This window comes from Stenella coeruleoalba (genome assembly GCF_951394435.1).
Source record: "Stenella coeruleoalba genome assembly, chromosome: 2".
Classification (NCBI taxonomy): Eukaryota; Metazoa; Chordata; class Mammalia; order Artiodactyla; family Delphinidae; genus Stenella; species Stenella coeruleoalba.
This window is the reverse complement of record NC_137147.1, coordinates 49,203,428-49,223,269: the sequence shown is the minus strand read 5'-3', so window position 1 is coordinate 49,223,269 and position 19,842 is coordinate 49,203,428. Positions and strand designations below refer to the sequence as shown.

General features: G+C 35.5%; 1 protein-coding gene across 2 annotated transcripts in view; it reads left to right on the top strand.

Moving 5' to 3' along the window:
• The window catches only part of ATL1 (atlastin GTPase 1), an 88,966-nt gene that overhangs the window by 49,854 nt on the left and 19,270 nt on the right, over window positions 1-19,842 (top strand). For both annotated transcript variants that reach the window (XM_079914280.1, XM_079914281.1), the window contains 4 exons: window positions 1,641-1,775; window positions 2,241-2,345; window positions 7,665-7,715; window positions 9,844-9,900. In XM_079914280.1, coding sequence (XP_079770406.1) covers window positions 1,641-1,775; window positions 2,241-2,345; window positions 7,665-7,715; window positions 9,844-9,900 — 348 coding nt within the window. The remainder of the gene's footprint in view (window positions 1-1,640; window positions 1,776-2,240; window positions 2,346-7,664; window positions 7,716-9,843; window positions 9,901-19,842) is intronic.

Genomic DNA, 19,842 nt, shown 5'->3' with positions numbered 1-19,842 from the left:
CATGCATGCAGCAGAGTTAAAAGAATTTTACCGTAGACACCTGGATATGCACTACCTAGATTCTACCATTAACATTAATATTCTTGCTTTATCACATGTGTCTCCAGCTATTCTTCCCTGTTTCAGTCCATTGCTCCATCTTATTTTTTGGTTCATTTCAAAGTAAATTGTTGACTTCAGTATGCTTCCCTATAAATATTACAATATACATCATTATTATATATTTCAGTATTTATTTAGTTTTTTTCTTTTGTTGTAAAATTCACATATAGTTACATGCACCAATCTGAAGTGTACATTTGCTTTTTTTGAAAATGTAAATACCTGGGTAGCCCCAAAACCTATCAAGTGTATCTTGCTGTTATCCCACAAAGTTCTGTTATCTTTTCCCATTCAGTCTCACCCTTAACCCACCCCCAAAGGCAGCCAACAGTGTCATAACATTTGAGACAATAGTGTGGCATAGAAAGGAGACTTTAAGGGGCCTAGGATCAACCAAAAGCAGAAGAATAAATAGGAGATTACAGTCGGGGAACAGAAGGTGAGGAGTAGAGAGCACACCAGTATTTTTTTTCTACCCTTTTACCCTTAGTAATTCGGGTGCCAATATGAATGTTGAGGCAGAATAGACATACTACCCAAAGGAACTTTGTATTATGCATTTATATCATAATTATCCATTTCGGATTGATCTTTTATAGGTAGGGTATTTTTGAACAACTTGGTAATGTTAGCTTTAACATCTTCTATCTCTAGCCTCAGTCCAAACAAATTAAGAACAAAACAACCAAAATATTTCCAGGCTTTGAAAGCAAACAAAATTCTTACCACTTTCTATTTCTATCATACCAACATTAGTACACACTTAACGTAGGTGGGAAAATTGAGTGAACAAAATTAGTATACTTTCCATTCTTTGGGATTATATAGTTTTAGGCATATTCATAATTTTAGCTGTGCGATAAACATTACAATGAAATACTCAATAACGCTTGTCATGTTGCTTATGTTAAATAGCATTTGCTCAGATTAAAGTGTAACAGATTTGGTTTTTTTTTTTTACTAGGTGCTTCTCCTCCTGCTGTTCGCTCCCTCCTCTCCCAATAGCAAAACATTTGTGTATATTATTATTGTGTATATCCTGACATAATATGCTCTCTCATACCTTTATTTCTTTGTTTCTGGAATGCCCTCCCTGAGTTTGCTCACCTGGAAAGTTCCTAAACATCCTTCAAGTCTTAGCTTTAATATCACTTCTCCTATGAAGTCTTAACTGACCAAGAGTTAGTTGTTTCTTTTCCTATGCTTCCATGTATATCTAATATACACGCCCATTTTGGCATGCATATAGTGCATCATAATGGTTTGTTAGCATGTCTGTCCCCCTGTTAGGCTCTGAGCTTCCGCTTATCTGGAATGATATCTTTGTATCCCCAGGATGTAGCATAAAATGTGACAGATGGTTGCTCCTTCATAATTATTTTTTGGATGAGTAAATAAAGTAATTGTATCAATATAATAGATGTGCATACGTTGTTTCCTTTTGTCTAGAGTTGGAGAGGGATACAAACTGGTATGGATGAGTGGAAGAACCTGTACTACATATCTAGTTCAATATCATAGACTTTCTTAATTTATAGGAATCAGTTGATTGGGTTGGAGATTACAATGAACCATTGACTGGCTTTTCGTGGAGAGGTGGGTCTGAACGAGAGACCACGGGAATCCAGATATGGAGTGAAATCTTCCTTATCAATAAACCTGACGGTAAAAAGGTATGGTGTGAACTTCTTAAAAAAAATTGAGTTTTCACTTGCCAACAGTTACCACTTTTCAGGATCCTCCAAAATGCTCTTTTGAAAACTAATTTTGACCGCTTGACATGAAGTTTAAAAGGGAAGTGGGTAGCATCCTATTTCATGTTCCCAGTTTCCCTTTCTACTGATCACAGAAGGCAAAATCATAGGGACAATAGAACAGCAGATCAGCTAGCTAACATCTATATTTTGTTTCAGTGCTATTTCTGTTATGTTGGATTACCAGTGAAAATTAATCATTATACTAGTCAGCAGGTAATTAATATTTTTATTTTCAGTGGCATTCATGGCACATGTGAAAAATTACCTATTAAGTATTCATTGCTAATGGTTTGCTTTAGTTCTTATGGTGTTAACTTTGTAGTAACCCTAATACCCTGCATGTTCTATAAAATATCAATAATGTACTCTACTTGCCTATAGGTTGCAGTGCTATTGATGGATACTCAGGGAACCTTTGATAGTCAGTCAACTTTGAGAGATTCGGCCACAGTATTTGCCCTTAGCACAATGATCAGCTCAATACAGGTATGGAATAAAATAAATCCATTTTGATGGATGTTTCTTTAAATAAAAATTATGAATATATGTATTTCTATATACATGTGGTAGTGAGACAAACAACAGAAATGGTAAATTATATCTATTATTTGACTCAATTAGCATACCAGTTCTTATGATTTCCTTAAGAGTGGAATTGTTTTATTACTATAATCTAATTTCTGATCAGTTTTCAAATTGCCTGCTTTAGTCAGAAAATGTTATATTGTCTTATTGATAATTTTTTCTATTTCAAGCCTACAATAAAGTCAATAATGTTAAATCTTATAATGTATGTAGATACACTGAGACTACCTATTATTAGTTACATTTAATGAAATAAGATTTATAAATGCAAATTTTGTTTTATATAGCCAGTAGAAACATTTATATATGTTCACAACTTTTTATAGAATCTTAATGTGCATTTAGGAAAGTAAATGTCTTTCTTTCCTTTTTTCCTTTCTCTTTTTTTAAGTATTGTTTTTGAAGTTATTGTGTGCTTTATAAATTGTCCTGAAAGTCCTTGAGGGTTTTACTATGATCACAGAACACATAGCCTAAAAATTTTAAGACAATTTTTAGATTTTCTATTCACCGGAAAGAGCAAGAAGAGACAGTAACCAAGAAGCAGACCATCAAAGAAAGGTAAAATAGTTTTAAACGGTAGGAAAGGCAAAGTGGTTAGGATGAGTAAGTCAAAGCTGAAATTATAAGTATGTGGGGAGAATGGAGCTAGTGAACCGGCAACCAGGGCATTATGTGTAGTTAGGACAGTGAAAGGATGGATAGAAGGAAGACTGAATTTTTTTGTAAAGGACTTTAAAATAAGTCATGATTATAACCTATGATTACCTAGCTTTTTAAAAAAATTATTATATAAGTTTCAGGTGTATAGCATTATAGTTCAACATCTGTATACAGTGATCACCACCACAAGTCTAGTTACTACCCATCACTATACAGTTACCCCCTTTATCCATTTTGCCCAGCCCTCACCCCCCTTCTCCCCAGGTAACCACTAATCTGATCTCTATGAGTTCATTTTTATTTTATTTGTTCATTTTGTTTTTGTTTTTAGATTCCACTTATGAGTAAAATCACATGGTATTTGTCTTTATCCATATGATCTATTTCATTTAGCATAATACCATCAAGGTCCATCCATGTTGTCACAAAGTCTGGATTTCCTTCTTTTTTATGGCCAAGTAGTATTCCGGTGTGTGTGTGTGTGTGTGTGTGTATGTGTGTGTGTGTGTGTGTGTGTGTGTGTTACATCTTCATTATCCATTCATCCATTGTTGTATGCTAAAGGTGTTTCCATATCTTGGCTATTGTAAATAATTTTGCATTGAACATAGGGGTGCATATATCCTTTTGAATATTGTTTTCATGCTTTTCAGGTAAATACCCAGATGTGGAATTGCTGGGTCATATGGTAGTTCTGTTCTGAACTTTTTGAAGAATCTCCATACTGTTTTCCCTAGTGGCTGCACAAATTAACAATCCCACCAACAGTGTATGAGGGTTCCCTTTTCTCCACATCCTCTCCAACATGTATTATTTCTTATCTTTTCAATAATAGCCATTCTAACAGGTGGGAGGTGGTATCTCATTGTGGTTTGTTTTGCATTTCCCTGATAATTAGTGATGTTGAACATCTTTTCTCGTGCCTGTTGGCCATTTGTATGTCTTCTTTTGAAAAATGTCTATTCAGATCCTCTGCCCATTTTTAATTGGGTTGTTTGATGCTGAGTTGTATGAGTTCTTTGTATATTTTGGATATTAGCCCCTTATTGGATATATGATTTGCAAATATCTTCTCCCATTCAGTAGGTTGCCTTTACGTTTTAATGATCGTTTCCTTCACTCTGCAAAAGCTTTTCGGTTTGATATAGTCCCATTTGTTTATTTTAACTTTTGTTTCCCTTGCCTTTCAAATCAGATCCACAAAAGCATAACTAAGACAGATGCCAGTGAGGTTACCACCTGTGTTTTCTTCTAGGAATTTTATGGTTTAAGGTCTTACATTCAAGTCTTTAATCCACTTTGAGTTAATTTTTGTGTGTGGTGTAAGATAGTCATCTTGTTTCATTCTTTTGCTTGTGGCTGTCCAGTTTTACCAGCACCATTTATTGAAGAGACTGTCCTTTCTCTTTTTTGTACATTCTTTGCTCCTTTATCATAGATTACTTGTCCATATATGTATAGGTTTATTTCTGGGTTTTCAATTCCATTCCATTTATTTATGTGTCTTTTTTGTGCCAGTACCATGCTATTTTGATTACTATAGCTTTGTAATAAAGTTTAAAATCAGGGAGTGTGATACCTCCAGATTTGTTCTTCTTTCTCAAGATTGTTTTGACTATTCAGGGGCTTCTTTGATTCCATACAAATGTTAGAATTATTTGTTCTAGTTCTATAAAGTATGCATTTGGCATTTTGATAGGGATTTCATTGAATCTATAGATTGCTTTGGGTAGTATGGACATTTTAACAACATTAAATACATGAGGACTGAATATCTTTCCATTTTTTGGTGTCTTTAACTTTTTAATCAGTGACATATAGTTTTCAGTGTACAGGTTTTTCATCTCCTTGGTTAAATCTACTCCTAGGTATTTTATTCTTATTGATGCAATTGTAAATGGAATTGTTTTCTTAATTTCTTTTTCAGATAGTTTATTATTAGTATATAGAAATGCCACGGGTTTCTGTATATTGATTTTGTATCCCATGACTTTACTGAATTCATTTATTAGTTCTAACAGGTTTTTCTGTTGTTGTTAGAGTCTTCGGGGTTTTCTATATATAGTATCATGAAGTAGCAAACAGTGACAGTTTTACTTCTTCTTTTCCAGTTTAGATGCCATTTATTTTTCTTGCCTAATTGCTGTAGCTAGGACTTCAAACACAATGTTGAATAACAGTGGCAAGAGTGGGCATCCTTGTTTTGTTCCTGATCTTAGAGAAAAATCTTTCAGCCTTTTGCCTTGAGTATGATGTTAGCTCTGGGTTTGTCATATATAGCCTTTGTTATGTTGAGGTACATTTCCTCTATATATCCACTTTGTTGAGAGTTTTTATCATAAATGGAAGAATTTTGTCAGATGCTTTTTCTGCATCTATTGAGATGATCATATGATTTTTAACCTTCATTTTCTCAATGTAATGTGTTGTGTTGAATGATTTGTGGATGTTAAATCATCATTGCATCCCTGGAATAAATCCCACGTAGTTATGGTGTATGACCCTTTTAATGTATTGTTGGATTCAGTTTGCTGATATTTTGTTGAGGATTTTTGTACCTATATTCATCAGGAATATTGGCCTGTAGTTTCCTTTTTTGTGGTGTCCTTCTCTGGTTTTGGTGTCAGGATAATGCTGGCTTCGTAAGATGTGTTTGGAAGATTTTCCTCCTCTTCAATTTTTTGGAATATTTTTAGAAAGCTAGGTATTAAATCTTCTTTGGATGTTTTATAGAATTTGCCAATGAAGCCATCTGGTCCTGGGCTTTTGCATGTTGGGAGATTTTTGACTCCTGTTTCAATCCCTTATTAATAATCAGTTTATTCAGACTTTTTTTTCTTCATGATTCAGTCTTGGAAGATTGCATGTTTCTAGAAATTTATCCATTTCTTATAGGTTGTCCAATTTGTTGGCATATAACTGTTCATAGTGGTCTCTTATGATCTTTTGTATTTCTGTGGTATCAGTAGTAATTTCTCCTCTTTCATTTCTGATTTTATTTATTTGAGCCCTCTCTCTTTTTCTCTTGGTTAGTCTAGCTAATGACTTGTTGATTTTATTTTTTCAACTACCTCTTAGTTTCATTGATGTTTTCTATTTTTTGTTTTAGTCTCTATTTTATTTATTTCTGCTCTGATCCTTATCATTTCCTTCCTTCTGCTAACTTTGGGCTTTGTTTGTTCTTTTTTCTAGTCTTTTTAGGTGTAAAGTTAGATTGTTTATTCAGGATTTTTCTTGTTTTTTTGAGGTAGGCCTATATTGCTATGAACTTCCTTCTCAGAAGCATTTTTGCCACATCTCATAGATTTTGGTATGTTGTATTTCTGCTCTCATTTATCTTTATGTTTTTTAAAATTTCTTTGATTTCTTTGATGGTCCACTGGCTATTCAGTAGCACATTGTTTAATCTCAGCATTTTTGTGGGGTTTTCCCCGTTTTTTCCCCTTGTGATTGATTTCAAGTCTCATATCATTGTGGTTGGAGAAGCTGCTTGATATGATTTCATTCTTCTTTGAATTTATTAATATTTGTTTTGTGACCTAACATATAATCTGTCCTAGGGAATGTTCCATGTTCACTTGTGAAGTATGTGTATTCTGCTGCTTTTTGATGGAATGATCTTTATATTAAGTCAGTCTGATCTAATGTATTGTTTAAGTCCAGTGTTTCCTTATTGATTCTCTGTCTGGTTGATCTATTCATTAATGTAGGTGTAAGACTAACTTTTAAAAATATACTTCTTAATTTAATTAGCCATTAAAATACCAACTTAATATCTAACTTCTTCATAGTCAACAGTATGTGCAATTTACACAAGTCAATTAAAACCAGATTGATTTTGCCTTTTAAATATTTATTATTATTTATATTTTTCCTGGAGACATTAGATATTTTTGCTGAAAACTCTAAGTCCTTTGTAATGACTATTTTTTGTTATTATCTGAGAAGTGGTCTGTTATTTAAATAAGTACACAAAGTATACTGTTTGTATCAGTACATAAACATATAAACATCATTAACTTTTCTTTGAAGTTACTGATATTAATCCTCCTCCTTAGAAAAAAAGAATTTCACCTTAATGCTGTGATCTGTTCGTGAAGCAATAATGCATATGTTTGAGGATGTAAGCATGATATTCAGAACTTAACTTCCATGTGATGGAGCTTTCTATAGACTTAAATAATTGATTGTAAAGAAGCCAACATAATTTTTCAAGACAAAATTTTATATATGGGTTATTAAGATCTAGATCATTATTATTTTCATATGCTTGTAAGAATGATTATTTTATTACTAATTGTTGAATTAGGTTCATAAAATAATTTTAATGTTCTGTCTCCAAATCAGGTAGCTACTGTATTTCTGGAAAAATTTTATGATCATTGTACATTATTTATTGTCTCTCAGGCTTTCTTTACTCCTCTCTCAAGGTCTTATAAATATATGTGAGAGAGTTTGATTTTGTGAAATTGATATTTCAAAAAATAGAGAATAACAAAATAAGTGCTTAGTATGCTACTAATTATTTTCTCATTTTGACTTTATTTCTTAATCAAGGTATATAACTTATCTCAAAATGTGCAGGAGGATGATCTTCAGCACCTTCAGGTAACAATATTCACAGTCTCTTTTGTATATCTAGTAATCTTTTGGGCATGTACAGCAGAACTTTAGGATTTTGGGGGGTCTTTTTGTACTTGGAAAACATAACAGTCAGAAAGATTTAAAAACATAACCAAATGGAGGTTGTCCCATTTCCAGGTTTCTAGTTCTAGCCCTGTATGATTATATTCTTTCTAATTCAGTTTTCAAAGTCCTTTGTTTCAGTAAAGCTATTTGCTGTCAACCCTGTATATGGAAAAATATATGGCAAATTAGAGTGGAGAAAGAACCTTTGGTTTAAAAATGACCCAGAATGTGAAGTTGAAGTCCTATGGTCAGGGATTTAATAATTGTTAGTATGATATCAGTTGTATGCCAGATTTTTTTCCCTGTGGGCTGCTTTATAGCGAAGAACTATGGGGGACTACCTGATGATTACTCATAGAATTCTATTTTAGATCTGAAAAAGATCTCAGTGACACCTAATTTATCCTTAATATTTTATGGATGAGAAATTTTTTTCTGAAAAAAAAATGACTTGCCTAAACTCATGTGGCTAGTAAGTGGCAGAGTGGGAATAGAAATTTGATCATCTGATTGGACTCGGTGCTTCTTCCACTCTCCAAGCAGCATTTAAATCTCAAATAAGTAGAAGATTAGATGTTTCCTAAAGATAGTTTGCATCTCTGTCTACTCTTTTTCAATTCATGTTATTCTTGGCTACATAGAAAAACTTATTGTTTCTCTGATAGTTTTCCTCTGCATATTTTATAGAAAATTTTGCTTTCAATGTATTATTTTATCTTGCCAATAAGAGCCCTGTGCAGTTTAACAAATAACAAAGGATGATAATGCAGGGTGATCTGTGAGAGTGGAAATATCATTTGGAGTTCACATCTAGCATTACCCCCAAATATGTTTCTAGTACATCACACTGACCATTTATGACAAATAGACAATATGCCAAATTGTTAGATGTTTCCTAGAATGAGTGCAATTGCTTCTTTAGGCATGTGTCATAACCTAGCCAGTTGCTTTCCAAGTTAATGACATGGCACTGTTCAATACCAGTTTAGGATTTCTTAAAAAGGACTGATTTGGGGCTTTGATATTAAGTGATAGTTTTTGAGATCATTTAAAAATTTTCCTGTAAATGACAACACCTCATCCTTCCTCAAAAAAGATTGTGAATTCAAATTATGTTAGTAAATGATTCTAATGAGAATAAGTAATGATTCTAATCCCTGGACCTGCTGCCTTTTAGACATATTCTAGACTTTCATTTAATCACTCTAATCAGATGCCTAGTTATTACCATTTGCTTTCTAGATTTCCATAGTTTTCACAGGGGAGGCAGTGTGGTACTTTGGGGGCTATTCTAAAGGGGCAAAGGAGGGGAATCCTCTGTGTCGGCATCCTTCCCCAGCTCTGAGAAGCCTCTGTGGCTTGGTACTCTCGTGTGATGAAGCGGCATTTCCTGTGTACATATGGGGAAATCCACCTGGCCAGTCTGGACGGAACTCTCACCAGAGGCCCAATCACAGTCACCCCCTCAAGTCTATGTTCTCCAAAACCTTACATTTCTGGCAACACAAAATGATATGGTACCTCTCAATTGGGAGCAATAAAAAAATAAAAGAAGTTGGTGTATTTGATTCTTCACTTCTTAAACCAAATGCCTGTATGTCTTTGTAATGATCAAGACCATTGGGACGTTAAATTTCCTCTGGCAACAACAGTAAATTATCCTACTTAGTTTATAGCTCTCTGGTCTAATCTATGAAAGTTTTGCTTTGAAAGGTCATTTAACATGTTTCTTTGTCCCCCATCTTCCCCACAAAAAAAATTGTCCTACATTTTAGATATAAAAGGTGTTACCTTTAAAATGGAAACTTCATTTTTAAAATGTACTTTATGTCCTTAATTTTAAAATATATAATTACTGTAGCTCTGCTTTATCTAATACTTAGTTACTTAAAATGATTATTTTAATCTTAATAATACAGTATTACGTTACAGCTAGAGAAAAAAATTAGTGGAAGAAAACCAAGAAGTAAAACTTTGCAGATACTGAAGTTTTCTGTGTGTGTGTGTGTGTGTGTGTGTGTGTGTGTGTGTGTGATTTTCCTTGTAGCTTTTCACTGAGTATGGCAGACTGGCAATGGAGGAAACATTCCTGAAGCCATTTCAGGTGAGTGGGTATAAAATGATGATAAATTCTTATTAGAGTTTCCTGAAGATTATAACCAGGTATACTAACTAAGAGGGTCATGTTTCTTTCTCCATTCACAATAGCAAAAAAGAAAAAAAAGCTTTGATAGTTAACTACCAAAATCCAAAATATAAAGACCTTTATGGAGAAAATATTTTCAAAGTTTCATTAAAGATCATAAAGGAAAATTTATACAAACCAGAGAGATATAATATGATTCCAGACAGGATGATTTAATGTTGTAGAGAATTTATTTTTCCCCAGATTAACCAATAAACTCAGTGTAATTCCAATTAAAACTACAACGGGATTTTTTGAGAAATTCAACACATTTTTCTATAACTTATATGGAAAAATTAAGTTCTCTTTTGATCTGTCAGTTTTTAAAAAGAAAATCCAAATTGGGGGATTGAATACATACTAGAAAACCATAGCAATGAAAATGGTGTGATTCTGCACAGATAAGAGAAAAACAGATGAAACTAAACAGAATTCAGAAATATCCCTCTATATATAGAAACCTAGTATGCAGTAGAGGTCATGTCATAAACCAGTGGGAAATGGATGGATTAATAGCTGGGGTTTGGAAAAACTAATTCACTTTTTGAAGAAAAAGTTGAATTTCTACTGAACACCATATGTGGAAGAGAGCTCCAGTTGTATTAAAGAACTAAATATGAAATTTAAAACTATAAAGTTAATAGAATAAAATACTGGAGAATATCCTTCTGACCTGGGGTGAAGAAACAGTTATTCACTAAGACCCCCCCCCACTAAAAAAAAATGTAGTAAAAAATTGATGGATATTACTATATCAGAATAAAGTATTTCTATTTATCAGGAGACTCTATAAGCAAAGTAACTGGATTGGTAGAAGATAATGACAATGTCAAAAGTCAACAAGGGATTAATATATAGAATGTGCAAGGAAGTTTTGCAAATAAGACTGGGATGCCCATCAAAAATAGGCAAAGGAACCACTACACACCTATTAGAATGGCCAAATTTCAGAGCACTGACAACACCACATGCTCCACAAATAAGGATGTACAGCAACAGGAACTCTCATAAATTTCTGGTGGAAATGCAAAATGGTACAGCCACTTTCAAAGATAGTTTGGTAATTTCTTAAAAAACTAAACCTACTCTTTCCATACAATCCAGTGGTTGTGTTTTTGGTATTTACCCAAAGGAGTTGAAAACTTATGTCCACATAAAATCTGCACACAGATGTTTGTAGCAGCTTTATACATAATTGCCCAAACTTGTAAGCAACCCAGATGTCCTTCAGTAAGTGAATGGATATTTAAACTGTGGTACATCCAGATGATGGAATGTTATTCAACACAAAAGAAAAGAAATGAGCTATCAGCCACAAAAAGCCATGGAGAAATCTTAAATGCGCATTACTAAACAAAAGAAATCAATCTGAGAAGGCTACACACTGTATGATTCCAACTATATGATATTCTGGAAGAGGCAAAACCATAGAGACAATAAAGAGATCAGTGGTTTTGGGGTGGGCCGAAGGTGCAGCATGAGGGGCAGAGAAAAGAACAGGCAGAGCACAGAGGATTTGGGGGGCAGTGAAAATACTCTATAAGATATTATAATGATGGATATATGTCATTATACATTTGTCCTAACCCATAGAATGTACAACACTAAGAGTGAACCCTAAGATAAACTATGGACTTTGAGCGATTATGATGTCAATGTAGGTTCATTCTTGCTTAAAAAATATATACCGTTCTAGCGAGTGATGTTGATAGTGGGAGAGGCTATGCATGTGTTGGGACAGGTGGTATATATATGGCAAACCTTTGTACCTTCCTCTCAGTTTTACTAAAAGAAGGTCTTAAAAAAATCCCAAGCTGGGACTTCCCTGGTGGCGCAGTGGATAAGACTCCGTGCTCCCAATGCAGGGGGCCTGGGTTCGATCCCTGGTCAGGGAACTAGATCCCACATGCATGCCACAACTAAGAGTTCACATGCCACAACTAAGGAGCCCGCACACCACAACTAAGGAGCCCTGGTGCCGCAACTAAGGAGCTCGGCTGCTGCAACTAAGATCCGGTGCAACCAAATAAATAAATATTTAAAAAAAAAAAATCCCAAGCCATTCACAAATGATAAACTGAACTTAATAAAAAAAATTAGGCAATGGATGTATAGACAATTAACAGAAAGGGAACCTGAATGGCTAACACATTTTCTAAGGGATGTTAAGTCTTATTGATAATCAGTTAAAGATTAAAACAATGAGATACCACTTTATACTCATTAGATAGGCAAAAAGTAGAACATGGGGATAAATATGAAATGATAGCTAGGATTTGAGTAAATGGGAACACTCAAGCCCTGTTGGTTAAAGTGCAGATTGGAGCAACCATTCTGTGGAGCAGGGCAAATATATAAGGATACTCACTGTGGCACTGATAGAGTTGTAGTAGCAGGAAGTTGTGGGCAACTTAGGTGTCCATCACCAGAAGAACAGATACATAAAATAGGGTGAAAAGCATACTCTGAAATATTTTGCAACATCCAAACGCAATGAACCCAAAGTATAGAGTGGCATGAGTAAAGTGTTAAAATTAATACTGAATTAAGTAGGGGAAAAGTTTGAGTTCTATAGCATGATACTATGTGTGATTTTAAAACTTCTACATACACAAAATAATATATGTTAGAATAAGTGTGGTTGAGAGCAGACAGTTGAGGAATGGGAGTGGGAATCTGGGAAAAAATATGATAAAGTAAAACAAGAAAGGGACCTTTGCATGGAGAGATGTTGGTGTGTTGTGACGGAAGGAGTATGAATCTCTCCTCTCACATCTGGCGAAGCAGGTGGGGAGAGGAGTTGATATAGAATGAAATAAGTCCCTGCATACCATCTTCTGTGTGGTTTACAATACCCGTTAGACTCTGTTGTCTTTTTTAGAAATCATTCATCACGTTGATAGTTGAAGTGTTGTATAGTGATTAGGCTATTTGCTTTGACTTTTCTCTTTTCTGAACTTGCTACCTCAGGACTCATTGACATAGATTGGGTAACTCCAGAGTAAATTCTGGAAAGGAGTTTTCAGTCTTACCAGCAGATGTCACTGCTTCTTATACTTTGCTAGATAAACTAAAACCAAAAGAGACAAACCAGTGCTCTGTTGATAGATAGATGGATAGATAGGCAGGCAAACAGGCCTTCGGTAAAACAAAACAAAACTAAACTAACGAACAAAAAACAACAAACTGAAAACAATAGAAAAAACTTTAAGAGATCACTACTTGTTGGTAAACTGTTGGCGTTACAAATGTCAATGAAAAGAAAAAGTTTTGACTGAATGAGTCAACAGTGACTCCTGAACAGGTTTGGACTTATAAATCTAAGTATCTGAAATTGAAATGAGAAACTCGTTAAGTAGCAAAAGTAGCTTCCAAAGCTACTTTAATAATATTTAAGGGACTTCCCTGGTGACGCAGTGGTTAAGAATCCCCCTGCCAATGCAGGGGACACGGGTTCAATCCCTGGTCAGGGAGGATCCCACATGCCGCGGAGCAACTAAGCCCGTGCGCCACAACTACCGAGCCTGCACTCTAGAGCCCATGCGCCACAACAAGAGAAGCCACTGCAACGAGAAGCCCGCACACTGCAACAAAGAGTAGCCCCCGCTTGCCACAACTGAGAAAGCCCAGTGCGCAGCAACAAAGACCCAACACAGCCAAAAATAAATAAATAAATTTATTTAAAAAAATAATATTTAAAATTAAAGCAACCAAATTCAAGACAAAAATACTACACATCATGAAATTAAAAGATAAAATGCAAATATACTTAAATCTTAGAACAACATTTAAGATATCAGCAAAATAATTCACATCTAAATTAGAAAAAATTACAAAATAAAATAACTTTTAAATAAAAATTTAATTAATTTCAGCAGTTCTTTCAGCAGGTCAGTTTCTACTCTCTTCTGTCTGAGAAGATAGTTTTATTTATTTGGATAAAATTGTGGAGAAATTTTAAATACTGCCTGAGAAAATGAAGTAAGGGGCAATAATATTTTTAAAATAATAATTTTTACTAAAACTAAATTTAACAAATTTAAAATAGAAGAATTCTTAACTCTGAAACAGAGTGAAATTATAAATAATAAACAAGATCTGTCTCAGGCAGCAAAAGTGAGGGCAATTAGCCAATGAAATGAATAGCTGAATTAAGAGATTAATTGGATTCTTAAACCAAAAGCCAATTTATACCAAGCAAACAAAATATCTGTAATTGTATTTTAAAACTATATTTAAAAAAAGAGAACTAAAAGCTAAGTGAATTCAGTTTAAAAGTGATTTTGAAGTGTTAAGTTTAGCCAGTGGTGTGCTGGTTAATGTTTACAACTGACTAGGGAAGCAGGGGAGGTGGGTCTGATTTGTAGCGTTTGCTGATTTCTGTGGTGTAAATACTTTTACTGTGGCCAGTTTCAAGCTACCAACATGCTATATAGCTTGTTTACAAACCTGATTTGTAATATTCCTCAAACTGTAATGTCTTCCTTCCTTCCTTCCTTGTCTTCCAAGGAAGTAAAAGCCTTAAGTAAAAGCCAGCTGTAAACTACACTCCAGAAGTATAATCCAAATTAAGACATAATATAGCGTTCTCTGAGTGACATTACTTATTTTCTCACTTGCTTTGCTCACTATGAGCACTTGAATCTTAAGTATAATGATCCACTAGGAGCTACCTCATTAATATAACTCTTCTTTAAAAATAACTAGGTTCTTTAGCTTCTCTACCTTAGGACATCAAGAAGTTTGGTTGAGAATGAATACATTTCCATTAATTTAAACATGTAATACCCATACATATTTGACAAGGACTTTAGGTAATAATTTCCAATTTGCTCTAAGGACCTGGTGAAAATATCTCATCAGGTGTGGTAGGAGATTTGTCTCTATTTGGGTCTATGAATTTTTCTTCCTTGGTCATAAGGCCCCACATAGCTCTACAGTGAGATGATTACATCCTTGTGTCGAAATCCTTATTACTTATTACAAAATCCTTATTAGGAGTTTTTCAGATTGTTAGACCTTATTTGAAGTGCACCTTAAATGAACTGTTTCATTTACAGACTGTCTTTCAGCACCAAGCAAGACTGTCTTCCTCTAATGCTCTGTGCTAAATGGTCAGCCATTAGTTACTTCTTACGCTGGGAAAGGCTCCTTTTCCATTGTGTGGCTCTACAGCTTTCTCTCTGTGTGCTTGTCATTCATGTTCTCTCAACTCTGCTGGGCTGAGGTAGTGGAGAGGGTTTCCACTTGTTCAATAATGTGGTGATAACAGTAAGTTTGCTGTTGGGCCTGAGCTGAAAAGGATTCCCCAATATGCTGGAAAGTGGACTCTAAGAAGCCTTTATGTCATTAAATGTGCCTTTTGGTTATAGCAGCCCAGGAGTTTACTCTTTAACCATTTCATGTCCTCTAATTATATAGGCTACATCCCCCAATTTACTGAAGTATATTCTCAAGCTTCACTTGAACCAATTTTTTAGATGTCAGTACATTTCCCAGTGGTATTTCTGTATGGTGGGTATCTTTATAAGCCAGTCTACAAAAGCCTGTTTAATCTCAAGTAAATTTAAATACTAGCCATAATATTCCTCAATCCTTGTCCTATTCCTCAATCCTGGTCCCTTTAAGCCAGAGCCTTGAATATATCCAATAATTCCTGCACCTCTCTGAGGCATGGAGCCCTGAGATAGGTTGGTAAGACTGCTGTCAGTATTTAGCTTGTGTGCTGAGATGGCTTTTAATGAGATCTGCAGCCTTGGTGATAGACACAGAGCAAGATTTTATGAGCACGTAGATTGGAATTACCTGGTGAACTTATTAGTTAGATTTCTGAGCTGTATCCCAGTTCTTTTGAATCAGATCCTTGTGTTGGGACCAGGGAATCATTACTCGCCAGGTCATTCTTTTTTTTTTTTAAATTTATATTTATTTTTATTTTTGGCTGTGTTGTGTCTTTGTTGCTACACACAGGCATTCTCTAGTTGCGGCTAGCGGGGGCTACTCTTTGTTGCGGTGCGCGGGCTTCTCATTGCTGTAGCTTCTCTTGTTGCAGAGCACGGGCTCTTGGCACGTGGGCTTCAGTAGTTGTGGCACGTGGGCTCAATAGTTGTGGCTCACAGGCTCTGGAGCGCAGGCTCAGTAGTTGTGGCACATGGGCTTAGCTGCTCCACGGCATGTGGGATCTTTCCGGACCAGGGCTCGAACCCGTGGCCCCTGCATTGACAGGCGGATTCTTAACCACTGCGCCACCAGGGAAGCCCCTCGCCAGGTCATTCTTAGGTACATGATATTTGGGGACTGAATTAGCAACTGGGCACACCCCAGCAGAGGATATCTATGATAGGGGAGGTTCTGGTAGCAGGGAGATAGGGTACCATTTATATGTACAGTTCTATGCACAGGTAGTTAGTAAATTAAGATTTGCCTGTAACAGAAAGAATAAACCCTAAAAAAATTCTCTTGCACACAAACTTGAATTCCCTTCTCTTAGAAGCCTATGCTCAAGAATGAAAGATTCTTGAGCATATGTTTTAGGACTAATTACATTTATTCTCTTCTCTTTCATCTTCTCAGTATTAAGTATTCCATCTCCTGGATTAATTCATCCCAGTTTTCTCCCATAGCATTTTTTTTTTTTTTTTTTTTTTTTTTTGCGATATGCGGGCCTCTCACTGTTGTGGCCTCTCCCATTGCGGAGCACAGGCTCCAGACACGCAGACTCAGCGGCCATGGCTCATGGGCCCAGCCGCTCCACGGCATGTGGCATCTTCCCAGACCGGGATACGAACTCGTGTCCCCTGCATTGGCAGGCGGACTCTCAACCACTGCACCACCAGGGAAGCCCTCCCATAGCATTTTTATTAACCATTTTTATACACTTAAAGGCCCACCAGTACCCTAAACCTTAGAAGTAGATTTGACTCTCCACATACACACACACACAGATGGTAACTATGTGAGGTGATGGAGGTGTTTGCTAACCTGATTGTGTTAATCATTTCACAGTATATAGGTATCTCGAATCATCACGTTGCAGACCTTAAATGTACACAGTGTATTATATGTCAATTATATCTCAAAAAAAGTGGGAAAAAAAGATCTGAATTCTCTTTGTGAGATAAGAGTGAAACTCAATTCTTCATGTTCTTTTCAGTGGATTTGTATTATTTGAGAGGAGCTAGTCCATGCCAGTTTTAAGGTTAAACTGAAGATTGCTAGAAAATAATAGTAGAGGAAGCATATAATAATGTACTATTATATTAGGATAAACCTGTTTCTCACAATTTCCCATTCAAATTAGGCCTACATATGGCAAATTAGGAATTATTTTACACTAGTTTACTTAATTATATTTAAGGACCCTTATTCCCATGATTTAAGAGTGTTCCTCTACAGAATAAAATTCTTTGATAGTGATTTCAGTGACTTTGAAACAAAACATCCTTGGTCAAATATCTATGATGACTGCAACTGCCAAGTCATACCAGAGAAATCCATGATTTCACTGAGAAAATGAGAAGCTGTTGTTTGGCTCCTTGGGCTGTAAATGAAAGGAAAAGACACATTGGTAGGGCTGAGGAAAGGGAAAAGCCTTCTCTCTGTCTGAGAAAGTTGCCTTATCCCATGTTCTGTTCGGAGAGCAATTTAGGTGATCTGAGAATTACATGAAATTAGAATAAAATATTCATCTGGTTACACAGAATTAGGTAAGCAGTGTAGACCAGGATTCTCCCAATGGCCACAGGTAGGTACCTGAAATGTCTGGAAGGCCTACATAGTAATAATTTATGGAGCACTTTTTTTTTTTGCGATACGCGGGCCTCTCACCGTTGTGGCCTCTCCCGTTGCAGAGCACAGGCTCTGGACGCGCAGGCTCAGCGGCCATGGCTCATGGGCCCAGCCGCTCCGCGGCATGTGGGATCTTCCCGGACCGGGGCACGAACCCGTGTCCCCTGCATTGGCAGGCGGACTCTCAACCACTGCACCACCAGGGAAGCCCTAAATATGTTTCTTACATGATTCAAATGAATGTTCATTATAGTTATATAAAATAAGTAATGTTGTTACTCCTTTTTATTCTTTTCTTTCTGTTTTTTAACTGATGAGGAAACACCAGGGCTTAAAGTAATTAAGAAACTTGTCCTTGGTCACATGTATCCTTAAGTTGCAGAGCTGGCCTTCAACCTAGGCCACAGGCTCAAAGCCCTTGCACTTCACCACCACCCCTTAATGTCTCTCTTCCTCCTCCTAATCCTAGGCACTTACTGAGCTATAGCTGTGGTCTTATATTTGAATGTGCACATCCCATCCCACTAACTAAATTATAAATATCTTAAGAACAGGAGCTTTGTAGTTTACTTTTTTTAGTCTAGAGCACCTACTTTTCATACAGCAGATGTCCAATTAATATTTGCTAATTATGGTGTTATATGCATATTTAGGATTGTGTATAGTTTTTATACAAGTAAACTCATTGGACTCAAAATTGAAATACGTGGATTCAGGATTTGGTGTGCTATTATGTATCCAGCCTAGTATTACCTCTTTACATTTTTAAGAAAGAGTAAGTCATAAATTGGTGTGAGAGTGTCCAAAATATTTATACTAGGTGCCATGGCCCTTCTTGAACTGCAGAAACACCATCATGAAATTATTTTTCAGTGGATAAAGTTAGTAGAGTTTCTGAATTCAAAGTATTAAATCAATGGATGGTAATACCAAAAAAAAAAAAAAAACCCAACACATTTCATTAGTTAAGACGAACAGAAAAAAGTGAGGTGTTTTCAGTTAGCAATAGTGATTGTATGTTGTACCATCAGATTTAAAGGTGGTGCTAGTACAGTTTGTAGATGCTTCAAGTAATTAACAAGGCTGCAACTGCTCTGAGGCAAGGAGGATAAGCCTTGGCTACAGAAACAAGGAATAGGCCATAAAAGGCAATGAGTCTTTGTTGTTGACCGTGTTGCTGATTTAATACCTACCATGACCTAATCTTTTTGTGTATATAAAAAAGAAAGATTTAAGATAATTTGAAAGGGGTTAATCTGGACTCTTATAGAGTCTTCTCTACTTTTTCTGTCTATATCCTTAGAGACTTTTACTCAAAGAGATTCTTCAGTTTCTTTCTGAATCATAAACACTGTAGGTATCTTTAGCTAATATGAAACTTTGTTTCTTCCAGTGGATTTTCTGCTTGCAATATCTGTCCTTATGGACAGGCTCCCCGAGTCTTAGAGAACAGAGGATATTTTGGTCGTTTTTATCTGGAGGGCCACAAATTTTTTTTATTTCTACCTTGTTAATTATCCAAGCCCCTCTGAAAAGCCACCCATAAATTGGAAATTTCTAAGTTGATAATTTCTCATTCAAGTTTTTTTCTGATTCCTGTATTTTATGTCTGAGCACATTTTAGAAAGAGAAGACAAGGTTCCCTTTACTTTGACTATTTAGGTACCTGGAGTATTGTTTGAAAATCTCCTGAAGTCTATTTTTAACGTTTCCTATTGATTCATTCTTATATTGTTCACAATTTTGAATCTATGTCCAATTCATCTTGAAGAGAAAGTCTTCTGAAACGGCCTTGTGTGGTGTTTTTTCTATTTTTCTTGCCCTTGAAAGGCTATTAAAAAATTTTAATTTAAAAAATTTTTTTGTAATGACCTGAGTTATTTAAATGTCCTTCTGGTCTTTCTTACCCTACTGCTTTTAACCATTTTTTCCCACCTGAGGGACTAACAATTAAGTGAACTAGTTGGAAAATAACTGATAGTTCAGGACAGTAAGTAACAAAATCCTGAATTCTGCAGCAAATTTCTGTCTTCCTGGGCTAAAAGAAATTCCTTAAAACTGAACTCTAGACCA